General features: G+C 44.1%; 1 protein-coding gene across 2 annotated transcripts; it reads left to right on the top strand.

Annotated features, from left to right (window-relative positions):
* The first annotated feature begins 9 nt into the window (after nucleotides 1-9).
* Nucleotides 10-13,562, top strand: GPS1 (G protein pathway suppressor 1). Of its 2 annotated transcripts, XM_066332231.1 has the most exons (15): nucleotides 37-93; nucleotides 414-525; nucleotides 2,549-2,641; nucleotides 2,981-3,162; nucleotides 3,942-4,106; nucleotides 4,275-4,410; nucleotides 4,564-4,641; nucleotides 4,965-5,025; nucleotides 5,404-5,489; nucleotides 6,077-6,171; nucleotides 7,303-7,408; nucleotides 7,744-7,824; nucleotides 7,950-8,087; nucleotides 8,294-8,428; nucleotides 9,157-13,562. In XM_066332231.1, exons 3-15 carry the CDS (start codon nucleotides 2,564-2,566, stop codon nucleotides 9,229-9,231), a joined length of 1,416 nt encoding a protein of 471 aa, XP_066188328.1. In that variant the 5' UTR covers nucleotides 37-93; nucleotides 414-525; nucleotides 2,549-2,563; the 3' UTR covers nucleotides 9,232-13,562. The 2 variants fall into 2 exon arrangements, with proteins under 2 accessions (XP_066188326.1, XP_066188328.1); XM_066332229.1 differs by lacking the exon at nucleotides 414-525 and having other exon boundaries at nucleotides 10-93.
* Nucleotides 13,563-16,776: the final 3,214 nt, after the last annotated feature.

Genomic DNA, 16,776 nt, shown 5'->3' with positions numbered 1-16,776 from the left:
AAGCGGAAGCGGAAGCGGAGCGTGAGAGGCGGGCGGCCGGAAGCGGCGGCGTGAGGGAGGATGCCGCTGCCCGTCCAGGTCTTCAACCTGCAGGTATGGGGCAGCTCTCTCCCGCCGGCCCGGCCCGCCGGGCCTCGCCGCGCTCCGCCGCCCTCCGCGTCCCTCCCACGGCGGGTCTGGGGCCCCCGCTCCACCGAGGCCTCTGGGGGCGCCGTGCGGCCTTCTCCCTGAACTCCACGGGAAGGCAGCGGCTCTCGGCTGGCCATGGGCCCTCGCTCCTCTTCTATCGGGTCTTTGTCGCTTCCGCCGCGGCTCGCGAGGAGCAATGCTCAGCCGAGCTTCCTCCGGCACCCCTGGCGTCCCCCGCCGCTGCGGTGGCTCCGTGTTTATCTGCCGCGTTGTCCCTGCTGTAGGCAGCGCTGGCGTAGGGGCGGAGGGTACAGTGAGATGGCCTAGTGAGGAGGAACTGAGAGTCTGCAGTGCAGGGGAGAGCTCCAGGAGCGCCGAGTGGGTCGGTGACACTAGGTACCTGCGAAAGCTATCCTATGCAAGTTTTAGCAGTAACAATTCTGTGTCAGGGCGCGGGGCTTTGGGACGTGAGGAGAGGACGAGGGACAGTGCAGCATCCAACTCAGCTCCTGGATTAGTGGCATATCTGTACTGCACACCCTCCAGCAACTGATCAATTCCTGCCGAGTGCAGCTGAAGACTTCAGCTCAGACACCAGTTTTTCTGCTTGTCTGAGGCCTGGTGAGATACCCTCAACAGAGTACTCATTGGAGCTCAGGAAATCTTGGGGAGTGGTTGTTATGTTATTTACTTTGTGAGTAGTTTTTAAGGCAACCTTGCATCTTTGAGCTTGAATCAAAGAGCTTGAAAATGTTTTGAGTTTGCTTGTCCTGCTGGGATTTCCAGCCCACTTGTGTTTTTTCCGTGTCTGGGAGTTAAGTGAGGAATGCAGAGTGCAGCCTCTCAGCATAGCAAGGCACAAATTGTTCTGTTCCACCAGCTGGAATTACAGTTACCTTTGTAATGCTGCTTTCTAAGGAGTGTGTAATTGAGTTTTTACTGTGGTTGGCAAACGCAGCCTAAACAAACTAACCTTGGCACTTAGTGTTTGGGATGTAAGAAAAGACAGAAAGTAGAAAGTGGAAAAAGTAATGGTCTCAGCATATGGTGACTTACCTGGTTTTATGCATAGTTTGTCTGAGGGGCGATCGATGCAATCAAAATTTCCTTTGTGCCCTCCCTTTTCTTCATGGAAAAGTTGTTAAACTAGGAAACAAACATTTTTGTGCTTCACTTGCTTTTGCTTCCGGTTTTGGGAGATTTCAGTGTTGAGATACGGGTTTGATATATACCAGTTTGTGAAAGAATGAGACCCCCAGACTGTGGGTGAGTGTAATTTTTAGATAGGAAGTCTGGATATGCCCTGTTTCTGCTCACAAAAAACCCCAAACAATCAACCCAGTCGAAAAAAAAATACCAAACCCTCAGTCTTTGATTTCTTAACAGACTGTAAAATCAGTAAAAATATGGAAATGATCAGATGTGTATGGGGACAAGGTGATTGGCATGTCTGTCTTTTGTGAGATCCACTTTTGCAATTTACACTAAGTCAAGCTTATATAACGTGTAAAATCAGCATTGTGTAAGAAGACATTCAGCTAAGTTTTCTTCACTTTAAATGGATAATTTGCAACAGGACTGTTCAGCACTAGGAGAGGACAAAGAATTTTGTGCCAGCAGACCAGTTAGTTTGTGGAATGGGATAGTAAGCTGGTCTTACCTGGAATACATGCAGTGGCTGTAACAGTGCAGCTGTGCTGAAGTCACTGCTTTGGTGTGGGTCCTTCTGGCTCAAAGAAGTGCAGGATATACTGGGAGAATAAAATTCTGTTGTTTCTCCATAAGAGGCTCTGTCTGAGCAGTTGGACTTGAAAACTACAGTAAGATAGTTCAACTAATGGCAGGTCTCTGCAGTGCAGACAAATTGTTCCTTGCTATGTTGGAAACTCTGAAATTGTCATTCTGCGTTCTGTTCTTTATGATTTTTAATACTCCAAAGAAATGTAACAGTTTTTGCCTCTTTCTCCCCCAAAAGATCTTACTTCTAAGCATTAAAACAATTTTGAAAAGTTGTGGTGAGTTTTTGGTACATTTTGCCTTCTGGATCTTCTTGAGCTGAGTGTTAACACCTGCTCTTGCTCAAGGAAGGGAAATGGAATGCATATGCATATGAATGCTCAGATACTTTGTAGAATCAGATTTGTTGACCCCTTCACTTTTTTGCGTGATACATTACCAACCCAAATAAATTGCTCTGTGTGAATGCTAAGCCATGCTGCTTGCTTGCAGCATGTTAGACCAAGCATCATGCTGACTGTTGGTGTTGCTAGAGAAAAATCCCAAGGATATCAAAAGACTGAGGAGTGCTTTTTCATTTTTAAAATTTAACATGTATTTAAGAAAGTCCTTAATAGATCAAATAACATAGTTATTTCCTGCTCAAATATAAGCTACTTTTGACCGCGTTTTGCTATTTTAGGGTGCAGTGGAGCCCATGCAGATTGACGTAGATCCACAAGAAGATCAGCAAAATTCACCTGATATCAACTATGTGGTGGAGAACCCCACACTGGTATGTACTGCTTGAGGGCTGTTGGGCATATTTTTTGTGTGTAGTCACTTCCTTCAAGAATTTTGAAAAAAATCCCTTCTGAAAAAGCTTAAAGGTGATTAGTCTTAACCAAAAGCATCACAACTGAAATTTTAAAAAGGTAAATTGTAGTGTAGAGCATATTTCTGAGGGAATTACTAGTGTTTAAAGAAAGCAGACATGGATTAATCTTAGTGATTTTTGAGGGGTGTTACCCTCCTTGAGAGGGTCAGGTCTGCAGGAGAACCTGTGCAGGTGACAGTGTAGTAGCCTGAATTGGTGTGTCCATTTTCACCTTCTGAGGCCAGGTTTTGTTGGCAGGATTTGGAGCAGTATGCGTCCAGCTACAGCGGGCTGATGCGAATCGAGCGGCTGCAGTTCATTGCTGATCACTGCCCACAGCTGCGGGTGGAAGCTCTCAAGATGGCTCTGTCATTTGTCCAGAGAACTTTCAATGTTGATGTGTATGAAGAAATCCACAGAAAGCTGTCTGAGGCCACGAGGTACTAAGAGGCCATGGGAACCTGGGGAGCTTTCCTGACAGTTGAGTGATGTGCCGCAGTGGAGGACTTTGCATGTAATACCAGCATGTACCTTACACAAATTGTCTTTGTCCTTAGAATTCAATAGCAGTGAAATGTGTGTTCATGCTTTTTTGAAAGATAGAGCACAGAAGGCATTATCTCATTCTGAAATCTTTGTGCTTTAAAAAGCTGCAGGTAGATATTGAGGTGAATTTAGTCCTTTCAACTGCCTCAAATATTAATGAACGTATTTGTTTTTCCTGAGGTTCTTTATGGAGACCTGTTCTAGATGCTTTTGTTTTCATAAGTTAAAATGTAATCTAACTCTTTGCCTTCTTTTGGTTTGTTTTTTTCCTTTCTTCCCCCTCTAAAAACAGGTTTGCTGTTAAGGATAACCTTTGACATCTTGCTTACCCATCCACGCTTCCCGTCTTTGCATTATTTTTCTTGCTCTGCTTATTTCATGATTTCTTGTCTCTTTTGAATGGGGAGTCTTTACCATGTGTGTGACAGTATGTTCATCCTACGATCATTAGGATAATTTTGTGAAGTGGTCATAAACATCGATGATGTTTGTGTTATTGTTTGCACTGAAGATTTTAGCAATATGTTTCTTTTTTCCCCACTACCGTTATTTTATCTTTGGTCTTTTTGTGGATGCAGTACTGTTTGTTAGGGTAACAGTGCCAGGCACTTAGCAGACCTCTGTTTTGAAATGTTTTCAGCCTAGTAGCCTCATTCAAATATTTTCCTTTCAGAGAACTGCAAAATACACCTGATGCTGTCCCTGAGAGTGGAATTGAACCCCCTCCTCTTGACACAGCTTGGGTTGAAGCTACACGCAAAAAAGCTCTTCTTAAACTGGAGAAACTTGATACAGACCTGAAAAATTACAAAGGGAACTCTATCAAGGAAAGTATCAGGTGAGATGCAGAAGGCTCTGCTGGAGCAAGGAAGAGCGTTCTGCTCCTCCATGCATTTAACATGGGATATGCCCTTAGGTCAGTGTGTTGACTTACATGTTTAGAAAAAACTGACTTTGTCCCTTTCTGAGCATCCAGTTCATTGATGTTTTAATTCCCATCCTCCAGGAGAGGCCACGATGATTTAGGTGATCACTACCTGGACTGTGGAGACCTCAGCAATGCTCTGAAGTGTTACTCACGAGCCCGAGATTACTGCACCAGTGCTAAACATGTCATCAACATGTGTCTCAATGTTATCAAGGTAGGAGGATTTGTAGGCAAAGGTACCTGGTGTCTTTGTGATACCTGCTGCAAATTGCCCCCCATACTTGGTTCTTGTGTCTACAATCATGTGGCTTATCTGAGGAGCACTATTTATCCATGGCTGCCCCACACTGTTTCTGGCTCTCTGCAGGTCAGTGTCTACCTCCAGAATTGGTCTCACGTTCTGAGCTACGTAAGCAAGGCTGAGTCTACACCAGAAATTGCAGAAGTAAGCTCCTGCTCTTTAAATTGCATACATTTTCCCTTTGTTTTCTGTTTTCAAAATCTGTAAAGTGATTTTTTTCCTTTCCCCCTTTATGACTTCTCTCATGATACATGTGTACAAAATCTGACTCACGGTAAAAACGGATGCATTTTCCGAAAATGGGGTGTCTGTCCTCAGTTTTGCCATATTTCCCAAGACGAATAAGATTAAGTTAACTTGCCATTGAGATTGGCAAGTTAATTATCAGGGTGAGATATCCTGGGGACAGTTGGAAGCAATACAGCTTTCATACTGCTTGCTCACTATTGCTTTATTTTATGCTTTAGCAAAGAGGAGAAAGAGATAGCCAGACACAAGCAATTCTCACCAAACTGAAATGTGCAGCAGGTGAGTGAGTCCTTCAACTTCCTCTATGGTTTGCCTGTCTTTCTACCTGTTAGCTGTCCGTAGGGCTCTTGGGTTTATTTTTTCTCTCGTATTTGACAGACTTTGTATTTCCACACCAGACATGCAAAATTTAATGAAGCTGGTGAGATAGAACTGCTGGTTTTTGCCATCTCTTTCTTCTCCCTGAGTTTCTTCAGAGAGGATACCTGTGTGAGTCAATGTAGTTCAAAGGATGCGTGATACAGCCTGAGGATCTTGTTTTACTTCAATAGTGAAGGCACTAGCAACCATGTGGCGCCTTTCCTACTCCCCAGATTTTTCAATTTTCCCTAATTTGTATATTGTCATAAAAAAAGACTAACTTTTTCTGGTTCCTAGGCTTGGCTGAACTAGCTGCCCGGAAGTACAAACAGGCAGCAAAGTGCTTCTTGTTGGCATCATTTGATCATTGTGATTTCCCTGAGGTGAGGATCAAGAGGGAGCTGTGTGCAAGTCTTGGAGGGGATATAGTTCTTCTAAGTGTTAGGTTGTATAATTCAGATACTGTAGTTATTCTTGCAGCATTCCTGTATAGTTTGGTGGTGCTGTGAATTGTGCTGATTGGTTGGTTTTGTTTTGTGGGTTTGTTTTTGTTGGGTTGTGTTGTTTTGTTGGGTTGTTTTGGGGGTTTTTTTTGGTTTTGTTTGTTTGTTTTAGGTCTCTGTTCTTGGCTTCTCTAAATGTTCTACTCTAGATCACATAAGAGTGATCTTATGAGATCACTCTTATGTGTGAGATCACTCTTATAAATCTTGTGAGATTTATAATTCCATGTTGCTCAATCAGCCAAAACCTCCTGAAATACGTGTCTGCTCTCTTAGCAGTGTTACTTCTCTGGCCCTGTCACCCCACACATGGTGGGTGAGAGCAGCCTGAGTGCTTCCACTGCATTTGATAAAGACTAATCTTGTCACTGCATGGAGGAAGGGCCTGGGGTAGAAGACTCAATGCCACCCTTACACCATTTTGGTAGTCAGTGAAGCTCACTCTCTGTCTCTCCCTCTGTCTGTAGCTGTTATCTCCCAGCAATGTGGCTGTGTATGGTGGGCTCTGTGCCCTTGCTACATTTGACCGTCAGGAACTGCAACGAAATGTTATCTCCAGTAGGTGAGTGGTGCCTTGAGTGCTGTTTGTATGTACTGGACATCTTTTGGAACATGGGACTTTTGTTAAGAGTGCATTCTGGCAGGAGTATTTCTCATACAGGAGAGAAAGAATCACTGAGCTTTAGTTTGGATTTAGCATTAAGTGGTGTTTCACTGTCTAAAACACAATGGTTAATCACAGCTGAAAATGTTCTTAGTATAAGTTTCCAACCCAGGATGCTTGATACAGTGAAGCAGTTCCAACCCAGGTTAAATCCAGCATCTGCATCTGTTGTCTGTCTCTGTCAGTAGTTCATATCAGATATTAAATTGAGGGACACAGCCCTCTGTCAAAGGCGGCTGTTAGGATCATTTGCCTTTGTGTTGTCCCTTTTTCTGGTGTATGTTAATCATTAAAACAATTTAGTAATACTTAGTACACCTTGGAGTGTAATCTAACTATGACATGCAGAAGATTAAGAGAATTACGGTCTTTGGAAGAAAGTGGGTATTTGTGTGTCATAGATTGAATTGCAATGACACTGAATTCCTGTGAGGTAGATGTACAGAAGCTGTAATCTTAAATTGCTGTGGAAAAGGGGTTGTTACCCTTTTTTGTGGGTTGATATGTAGGGCGAGATCCCAAGGTTTAAACATCTGTGATGGAGAATTGGGAGTGTGCTGAGTAAAAGTATACATCCCTAAAATTTACCACGCTCACAATAAGTTGTTTCTCTGAGAAATTGGCATGTTTGACTTATCTATGGCATGCTGTACTTAATGATGGCTGTACTTTGAAAAGGGACACAAAACTGCCAGCACAGACTACAGTATGGCATTTGTTTGCTGGTGATGTATCCTGATTTTGACCTATTCACATTCATTATTTTGTTTTGTGTGGACAAACACTTCTACTACTTGGTTTGTCAAAAGTCTTTTATCTTCCTTCATCACAGCTCTGATGCTGTGCACTATCTCTCTGTGTTCCAGGCTCCCAGCCCTGCTGAAAATGGGGTGTCTGGTCTGTTAGAGGGTAAATTGCAATCTTCAGATGATAGTGAGAGTTTTTAACCTTACAACTTGGGAGTGATGGAGTTATGGGGTATTGAAGTGGTGGGTTCCAATGTCTGATCACTGCCATCTTTATCTGTAGCTCCTTCAAATTGTTTTTGGAGCTGGAGCCACAGGTTCGTGACATCATCTTCAAGTTTTATGAATCTAAATATGCTTCATGCCTGAAGATGCTGGATGAGATGAAGGTGAGTTGTAGGAGAGCAGTGCAGAGCAGACCCTAAAAGTTCCCTTTGCCTAGCCTTTTGTGAGAAGCAGTGATTGTCCAAAGCAGATACTAAATGTTCAGCCCTTCTGTGTCTCCTGATGTGGCGCATGGAAATTGGGAGTAATTTATTAGTAGAGAGAAATTATAAACATTTAAAACTTATTCCTAATTATTTTATTCATTCTTGTTTTATTGTATTGTCTTGCTGTAGTGTAATATTCTTAAGGTTTAAGTATATACGCATAAATAACACAGGAATAATATATTTTTCTAGATTGCTTCTCATGTTCTGATGTGATTTATTGTTTTGCATAGGACAACCTGCTTCTAGATATGTACCTTGCACCTCATGTCAGGACACTTTATACCCAGATTCGAAATCGTGCCCTTATCCAGGTAATTGTTCCTGTCATCCCAGAGGTGGATAAACAGGGAGCTAGGCCATCTCTTTGCAATTGCTTTTCCCCTAGTTTCTTAGAGGGTGGAGTGCTCTTGGCAACTAAGTATTTTCTTCTCCTTAGTACTTCAGCCCCTATGTGTCGGCAGACATGCGCAAGATGGCCACTGCTTTTAACACCACAGTGGCTGCTCTGGAAGATGAACTCACTCAGCTGATCTTGGAGGGACTGATCAATGCCCGAATAGACTCGCACAGTAAGGTGAGGGCATTTAGAGACTGAACAGGTTTACTAAGCATAGAAATTCTCCATTCCTGAGACACTTGGAAGGTGCGTTAATCTCTTGGGCCTGGTGCGTTCAGTAGGGATGAGCTGTGTGTGACCTCGGGCTCCATAATGCCTCAGTTGTTTTCCTGCTGTGGAACCCTGGCACAGCTCCCATGTACAGTTCTCTGTGTTGGTTACAGATTCTGTATGCTCGAGATGTAGATCAGCGCAGCACAACTTTTGAGAAGTCTTTACTAATGGGCAAAGAATTTCAGCGCCGTGCCAAAGCAATGATCCTGCGAGCCGCAGTCCTGCGCAACCAGATACATGTCAAGGTATGGGCGTGCCAAACAGGCGCTTAAAGGCAGTGTTAAGATTTTAATTTTTTTTTAAACTAAAACTGTGAAAGTTGGTGAATTGAAGATTCTGGAAGGGAATGGATCTATCATGTTCCTGATTGGACAAATTCTTACAATAGTAAGTACCAAATACATAAGGAACAGGTGTTTCTAGCCAGTACATTAGCCTGCTTTTACAGCTCGGAATCTCCTTTGAAGTTTATATTGTTGGGTTAATTCTGAATAATTCTTTGGTTCAGTCCTTGACAGACGTATCTTTTACCTTCTCAGTGAAGATTGTTTGAAGCAATTTTTTCAGCAGAGGAAGTAAAAAACACATTGATTGATAGGAGTATTCCTTCTGGAATGCAGTTTGAAAAGGATCCTTTAGGGAGGATAGGCCATCTGCACAGAATGTGTTAATTTCTATCGTATATTAGTCCCTGTGATTACTAAATGCCAGATAGGATTCACTGTCTGGGATCAACAGCACCTTGTACACAGTAAATAAGAATGGCTTAAAAGTTCTGGTTTGACTTTTTTAGGAGAAGTTTTGTGAGCTATAAAAGTTGTTAATACAAAGCCATCATTAATTAATCTGGGGGTGTGCTCTCCCCCTGCTGCCATCCTGCTGTGCTTCACCAGTGCCTTATTTTGTCTCTGGGGGAACAGGCTGCAGAATATTTACACATCACTAACTATGATGTGGTTTGGTCTTGTTGCAGTCTCCTCCGAGGGAAGGTAGCCAAGGGGAGCTCACTCCAGCTAACAGCCAATCCAGAATGAGCACCAACATGTGAAAGACTTCGTGCACTACCAAAAGAAATGGTCCCTCAGGACTGTACCCCGTGTCTCACCCACTAACTGCTGAGCTTCACAAACTGTCCCTATCTCCCTCACTTCTTACTTGGATTGAGAGAGTCAGGGTTGGTGGAGGATAATATGAATATTGCAGTAACTTCAATTCTCCTTGAAAAGAAATTATTTTTAAAAAAAGCATCCCTGCAAATGGGTCATCATTTCAGTTTTGGTAGAAAACTTTCATTCTCCTTCCACCACTCCATAAAGAGCTGTCTGGTTATTCATACAGATGCTGAGTTGAGAGTTTTTCAGCTGCTATTAGTTTTCTTGTTTAAAAGTTGCAAAAATAGTTAGTTGAATGGACAGGCATGATATAAGATGAATTTTGCTGGCCTGAAAGTATTGTCTTGATTTTGAGCAATGCTGAGCTTTCTGTTTTCCAAATAAACTTGCAAGTGCATTGCTCTCAATTATGGAGCTAGAGTTCTGATGGGGGAGGAGATTTCCTTTGAGAAACTTGGAGAATTTTCACCTGTACCAGAAAACATGGCATTACTTCCGTGCATTCAGCCACAGGCCTTTATTGTAGGGTTTTATGTTTACCTGCAGCCAGGTTCTCTCTCTCTGGTCTCTTATTTTCAAAGAAATGTTTCCTGATGTGTTTCCCTCTTGTGTGTGACCTGGCTTTGGGGTCCAGTGTTATCATAGTAGTAAATCTCTACTTCATGCAAATATTGCTTCTTGCCCAGTCTTACTGCCGTAGTGTGTGATGGTTTCCCCACATGTGCAACAGTTGTTTTGGGTAAAATGGATAAATGCCATGAAACGCCACTCAAGTCTTGTGGAGGCCCTGAAGAGAGTCAGTCTAGGTGCCCACTCTCCAGGTGCATTTATTCTGCTTTTCCTTTTATAAAGGGGTTAAATGTAGCAGCCCTCTGTGTGTGTTCTTCCTGTGTTCATGAAATGAGATATGCACTGAATTTTCTGAAGTCACTGCAGTCTTGTATGTATCTAACCCATAAGGCAAGCATAGAAATTTGATCCAGCCCTGACTGGTCTGGCAACTGACTGCAGATGTTACTTTTAATGTGTTCATGCCTTTTTAAAAAAAAAATTTAAGTTGTAATATCTAGTGCATTAAATAGCAGGATTAAAAAGGTTCTGAGTGGAGTTTTGTGTTAAAGTTGGGTTTTAGGTATTTTCATCTCAAGCCATTGATTTTTTGCAGAGGCCATTCTGTAGCTTTGGCACAGGTGGTAAATTTTCTTGGTCCCCCCAGACAAAAGTGCTTGCAGCCTCTTTAGGAGTGAACAAGAATTTCTGTTTATTGCATTGGCATTGTGGGTGCTTTGTGCAGAATTACTGGCATGTAACTCTGTCCTTTAGCCTATGAAAGAAGCTGCTGTTGCTTTAGGATATTGTAGATGGGAGTCAGGGCATGTTTCTTCTGCCTCAGTCCTAACTGCCTGTGAGTCCCAAACCCCATAAAATACAACATGCTGTGGGTATAGTTCTAGGTAAATTGCACTCATAAGTAGTTTCCTGTAGTAAAAATTATTCTTACCTTGAATTTCTGTGTTATTTCCCAAGTAATAAATGGCAAAATAGTGACCCACATAGAATGAATTTTCAGTGATTCCCTGTGACCACCAAGGTCATTCAGGGGATGAAGTTTTGTGGAATGTGTAGCATGTTGGTATGTCTAAGATATGATCAGAGGGGCTCATTTGTTTGGATTTAATGAATTTGTGCAGCAACTTTTTGTTAAGGAAATGCCAGCAGTAGGCCATGAGAGGTTCTTCACGTGGTGTAAATCCTGCTTTCTTTACATGACGTTGCTAGGAATAAAGGAGAAATGGTTGGAAAGAACTTTGTTCTTTTGGCAAAGGCAGTTTCGATTACCACAATCATTCTTAGTGGTAACGTAGAAGCTGACATTGTGAGATTTGTGTTAAGAGTATTTGGAGATGATTGATTATTCTCTACCCAGAACTTGTCCAGCACAGTGGTCTGTGTTGCCAAGTTTTGCAGGGGGGAGATCTGTTAGAGGTGATTATGGAACGTGGCTGGTGCAGCATCATCTGTGAGCTGCTTCTGGCTGAAGGGTGTCAGTGGGTGAGGGAGAAAATAAGAGAGCTCAGTCTTTGACCTGTGCCATTGTGGGTATGATCTGTACATCTCTCCTGGGACTCTGCAGCAATGGTCTCAGCATTGTTCCATCCTCTGGATAGCTCCCAAAACTACCAATGAGTAAGGTATTATTTCTGACACATGCAGTGTAATATAAACTTTCAGGAAAAAAAGAAAAAAAAAGATAAAACTTTAATCTGATGAAGACCCATTTTCTGTTGGTGGAAAGTGCTTGTTCTTGTACTGATTCATTTTTCTGTTGAAGTCTCAGCCAACTTAATTTCACTATTTGAGATTCTTGTGCCATCTTTATTATTCTTTGTGAAGCAGATAGTAGTGGGGCAGCAGTGTGCTGCACAGGACAATGCTCTTAGTATTATTTATACCACCTTCTTGTGACAGCTGAGGCTGAGCCAAGTCAGCATTTCACTTCTCTGGTGAAGATTCTCATCAGCTGTAAATTTACAGTAGGGTGAAAAACACCAAACTTGTGTGGAACTGACTTCTGCTTCCTCTGATGCTGTTAGGGAATAGGGAAAGGATTACTGTCTGCTTTGCAAATGCACTTTGTACTTAAACTAATGTTATTTTGGCTTCTGTGTTCTTATGGATCTCTGAATTCCATTCAACATTTCATATGGTTGCTGTGTAGCTTTTGATTCTGTCATAGGATAACTTGATCAGGCTAAATTAGTTAGAAAGGGAACAGAAACTGGCTAATAGGGCATGTCAAGCTCTAAGAGAAAATGTATAAGATTAGAAGCTTGGTAAATTCATAAAGCAATTAAGTCTCTTGACAGGAAAGAAATAATTCAAGCTTAGGTTTTAGCAGAGTTATTAAAGCTACAGACTGAAGGGCAGCTGCATCAGCAAGAGAGAGTTAATTCAAACAAGAACTTAAGTTCCAGGACCTGAAAAATCTGGCTTAGGTAGTGGATCAGGCTGGGTATTCTTTTTGTCCCTGCTCCTACAGGTACTACTGTTTCAGTTCTCTAAGCTTTCAGCTCTGGCCTTGACTATTGTACTCCCTGTGCCTGTAGTTGGTATAACTGTGAACCCTCTGCACATAAAGTCTGTACCCCACAAATACATACTGAAATCTTGGAGTTTCAGTCCTTGTTTTGATGCATTTTTTTCTTTTACTTTTTTAGAAAAATCTTTCTCATTTCATAACCTGTTTCTCAAATAAGGGCAACTGGCTTTTTTTTTTTTTTTTTTTGGTCAGGTGAAATACATCAGCTTTTTCTTCTGTACTTCTGAAAAGAATTTAGATGTAAGAATATGTTTTCCTGAAGACTGAGCATCATTTTCAGCATCATTCTACATTCAGGGTACTGCCTTTTTGTCCCCCTATTCTATGAAAATTAAACTGTGTATACCTCCTTAAGGGCCTGTGAAACAGAAACAAAGCTTGACCTTGCCAAGCTGGCAAACTACATTTTTTTGATTAGAGATAAACCAGATAATTAGTATATTGCCTAGCCTGAAAGTAATCCCTTGTTAGTGCAGGTGTAGGTGTGCTCAGTGTGAACAGTAAGTGCCTTGGCTTTGTTCATGTTGTAATTGGGCCTCTGAGTCCACAAGCATCAGTTAGTGAGCCGTGGATCATCTGGATCATCAGCTTTGCCTTAGATGCAAGGCTGGCATCTTCTTGCATGTCTGTTGGAAGTTCAGGTTGAAACTTTTTTCTATTAGCGTGGTGATTTGTCCATGTTGCAGTGCCAGACTGAGCCATTTTCCAGTCCTGTGTCAGGACTGTGGCAGCCTCCAGCCATGCCATGGCTGGAGCAAACAACATAAGGTCTCTCTGCATTTCTCCGTTGTGCTTGTTAAGAAATGCCTTGGGATGGGGGGAGGGACAAATATATTTTAAACACTAATTCTTTATAGAAAGGTGTCCAATTAGCGCACTCAAGTGTAAGGCATCTCCTGAATTTAGGAGCCTAAAGCCACCCTGATTGTTCCTTCACACTGGTGCTTCTGTGATGAGACTGTATCTATCAGAGGGAGGTGTGATCTAAAATCTGTGTGGGTAAGAAGATAAGCCAGATCTCTCACTCAGCCCCAGTTCTCTTGTGCTGGAACCAGCTGTTTCACATTTGCAGACTTTGAGCAAGGAGAATGACTGAGCTTTCTGATATTTTTGGGGAAACTGTAAATGAGGAGAGGTCAATTAAAACAGTTTGAAATTCTAGAATAATGAATATTTAGCTTTTTTACAACAGGAGGGGGGAACAGACCAGGAAACTCAAAATACTTGACAGCTTTAGCATGTATGCCCGTGCGAGGGCAGAAGTGGACTATTTCCACAGGAGAGGGGAGAGATGGTTTTAAGTTCCCATCTTTACAAGAGGCATGTGTTGGACCTGCATCTGTGGCCCCGCACAGCCCCAAACACCCGCGGGGGAAACCCGGAAAGGGAAAACCAACACAAAAAATCCTCTGAAGACCGCACGTAGCAAAAAGGGGGAAAACACCGAAAACAAATACAGAAAAGGTTAAAAAAACCAACCAACCAACCAAAAAAAACCAAAAAAACACACAAAGCGCTTGTGGCTCCCACCTCCCGCCCTGGAGCTCCGCCGAGAGGAGCCGCCGATGGAGGGCCCGGCCCGGCAGAGCCACGGGGCTGCTGGAAAGCGACACCGGGAGGGAACGACAGTGGAACTGTGAGCCCCGGGAGGGATCGGCAATGGAACCGTGAGCCCCGGGAGGGATCGGCAATGGAACCGTGAGCTCCGGGAGGGATCGGCAATGGAACCGTGAGCTCCGGGAGGGACCGGCAATGGAACCGTGAGCTCCGGGAGGGATCGGCAATGGAACCGTGAGCTCCGGGAGGGACCGGCAATGGAACCGTGAGCTCCGGAGGGATCGGCAATGGAACCGTGAGCTCCGGGAGGGACCGGCAATGGAACCGTGAGCCCCGGGAGGGATCGGCAATGGAACCGTGAGCCCCGGGAGGGATCGGCAATGGAACCGTGAGCCCCGGGAGGGATCGGCAACGGGACCGTGAGCTCCGGGAGGGATCGGCAATGGAACCGTGAGCTCCGGAGGGATCGGTAATGGAACCGTGAGCCCCGGGAGGATGTTGTGTTGCAGGAAATGGGGTCCTGTTCCTGCCATCTGCAGAGGTCGCGGGTTCCGCATGTAGCTGCGAACGGACCGGGGCTCGGGGATTTTTTGGAGGATAAAACTCACCCGGGCCGAGCTGCCTCTGCCACCGCGGTCACCGCCGTCACCGCGGCCACCGCCCGCCTCCGCAGCTTCCCGTAGAGCGGGAGGCGGCCCCCCCGCGCCTCCCGGGACATTGTGTCCCGCCGGAACCATTTTAGAGAGGCGCAGGCACCCAGATCCCCACGCGCCCGGTGGCTTCACACGGCTTCGGTTGAAAACTGTTTTAAACTGGGTATGACATTTTAAAATAGTCTTTTCAACAGGAAAAACGGATTTAAAAAGTAACTTTTCCTTCGTTCGTGGGTAGAGGGAACAGAAATGGACCTGCAGACACAGGAGATAGTGACCGAGCGGTCTCTGGAGCCCGCGGGGAGTCGGTTGCCGCAGTAGCTGCGGTCCCTTCGGCAAATTGTCATTTTTTAAACGAATTTCTAATAATATACCATGTAGGTAACTATTTTGTGGCTACTATGTCTTCCCCTATGGCCGCTGCCCACAAAAACTGCCCAAACTCGTCCCACCTTTTCGGTAGAAAAGGCATTTTGTACATCAATTCTCAGATTGTTTTCTACACCATAGTAAAAAACTTCGCGATTTCTTTTATCCCGCGTTTGTCCAATATAAGTGCCCACAGACGAATTCGCGCTTTTTCCCCAGCCTAAATTCGTGATCTAAGATTTCCTGTATTTTACCCCTATTTTAAACTCTCACTCTGCACGTTACTCCACGGCGTATGTCCGTAGTTACGCGGCTGTGACGCTTCGCGGCGCGGATCATCCGCGGCGCGTATTTTGCACAGTGCGTATTTCAGGGCTTTTTTTGGCCGCAGGGGTCCCCCGGTTGTCACTCGCGGCTCCTTGGCTCTGCTCGGCGCTGTTCCCGCGGTTCCCCAGCCCCTGCTCCGCCTCAGTCTGTTTCCCGGCTCTCGGCGCTCCCCGCCACTCTGAGCCGTGATCTGCCGCGATTCGGGACCGTGTCTCCCACACCTCCAGCTCTGACCGTGCTCTCACACGGTTTTTGGCTGTCCCCCGCCTCTCAGTGCCCGCAATGCCGTTTTCGGTCCGTGCTCACCCCTCGGGCGGCGCCTTCCCGGGAACTCTGCTCCTTTCTCTGGTTGGTTCTTAAAGCGTTCTGCGGCCCCGTGCGCTCCCCGCTCAGGTCCCGCTCCTCCGCCCGGTTCTTGTCTTTGTGTATTTTGTGTCGTCCAGGGGCCGGCTGCAGCCGCAGCTTTTTGCTAATTTGTATATTCGCTGCTGGAATTTCGTTTCGCTGCGGGCTGTTGGTTCGCGACTTTGTGTATTCCGTCTCTCGACTTGGCCCGTGTCCTTTTCCGCGGCAGGCTCGGCCGGCGCCTCCCGCCATCGCGTCGGATCATTAGATATTGTAATAAGCTAGCCGAGACTTCATTATTTTCATTTGGGAAAAGCCAATTCTTTCTTCACATAACTTATTTTGTACAGCTTTTACAGACCTCATGTGTACTTTAACTGGTTGATAGCTTTCTTGCCAATTACTCTATTGGTTAGTAAAAGGTATTCTACTTGTCCATCAAATCTATCTGTTCTTGGATTGTTCACATATTTTCTTTACTTATTCTCAAGGGACAAATCCCTTGTTATTGCAGGTGCATTTGTTTCTCTACCCAGGAATAGGTTGTTAGGCTAACAAGTTTTCATACCACGATTGTTGTTTTTGCATGGGAACTTGGAAGTCACTTAGAAAAAGTGACAGGCTAACTTTGGCAATTTAGCAGAGCAGGCACCTGCTTTTATGAGGCCTTTCATTTATAATTCTTTCCCCTGTCACCTTCCCACATGTTTTTAGACAACCCTCTTTGTTAAAATAGAGATTTCATCCTCCCCCAACCTCTGGCTCATGGAAGACCGTTAAGTTTCATCATTATGTAAGAAACTAGTAATTGTTAATGTGGATATAGCAAGATCTTAGAGTTTTACATTCACATTTTCCAAGTACTGCCGTGTTCCTTTCTGCACTGAAAATGTGACCTACTAAAACACTAACAGATGTGCCACATTTTCTGTTAGTGAGGGAATTACTGACATTGCTCTTTTTAGTGTGCCAGAAGGTTGTTCTAATACAATACTTTTAGTCTCCAGTATTAAAAACACAACATGAAGGGTTAATGGGCATACAGGAGGCAGAGTGTAATGACAGCTTAAAGAAATTGCCTCACTCTGAAATGCAGAATTTTCAGTCTTTCAAATACAGTATGAGACATA

The sequence above is a fragment of the Sylvia atricapilla genome, chromosome 18 (assembly GCF_009819655.1).
Source record: "Sylvia atricapilla isolate bSylAtr1 chromosome 18, bSylAtr1.pri, whole genome shotgun sequence".
Classification (NCBI taxonomy): domain Eukaryota; kingdom Metazoa; phylum Chordata; class Aves; order Passeriformes; family Sylviidae; genus Sylvia; species Sylvia atricapilla.
This window is presented reverse-complemented; position numbering and strand designations above follow the sequence as displayed.

Coding starts and splice junctions, on each gene's coding strand:
- GPS1 (XM_066332229.1), top strand. CDS start 61: ATGCCGCTGCCCGTCCAGGTCTTCAACCTGCAG. Junction 4,642..4,964: donor CTACACCAGAAATTGCAGAA/GTAAGCTCCTGC, acceptor TTTATGCTTTAG/CAAAGAGGAGAAAGAGATAG. Junction 7,409..7,743: donor AGATGCTGGATGAGATGAAG/GTGAGTTGTAGG, acceptor TGTTTTGCATAG/GACAACCTGCTTCTAGATAT.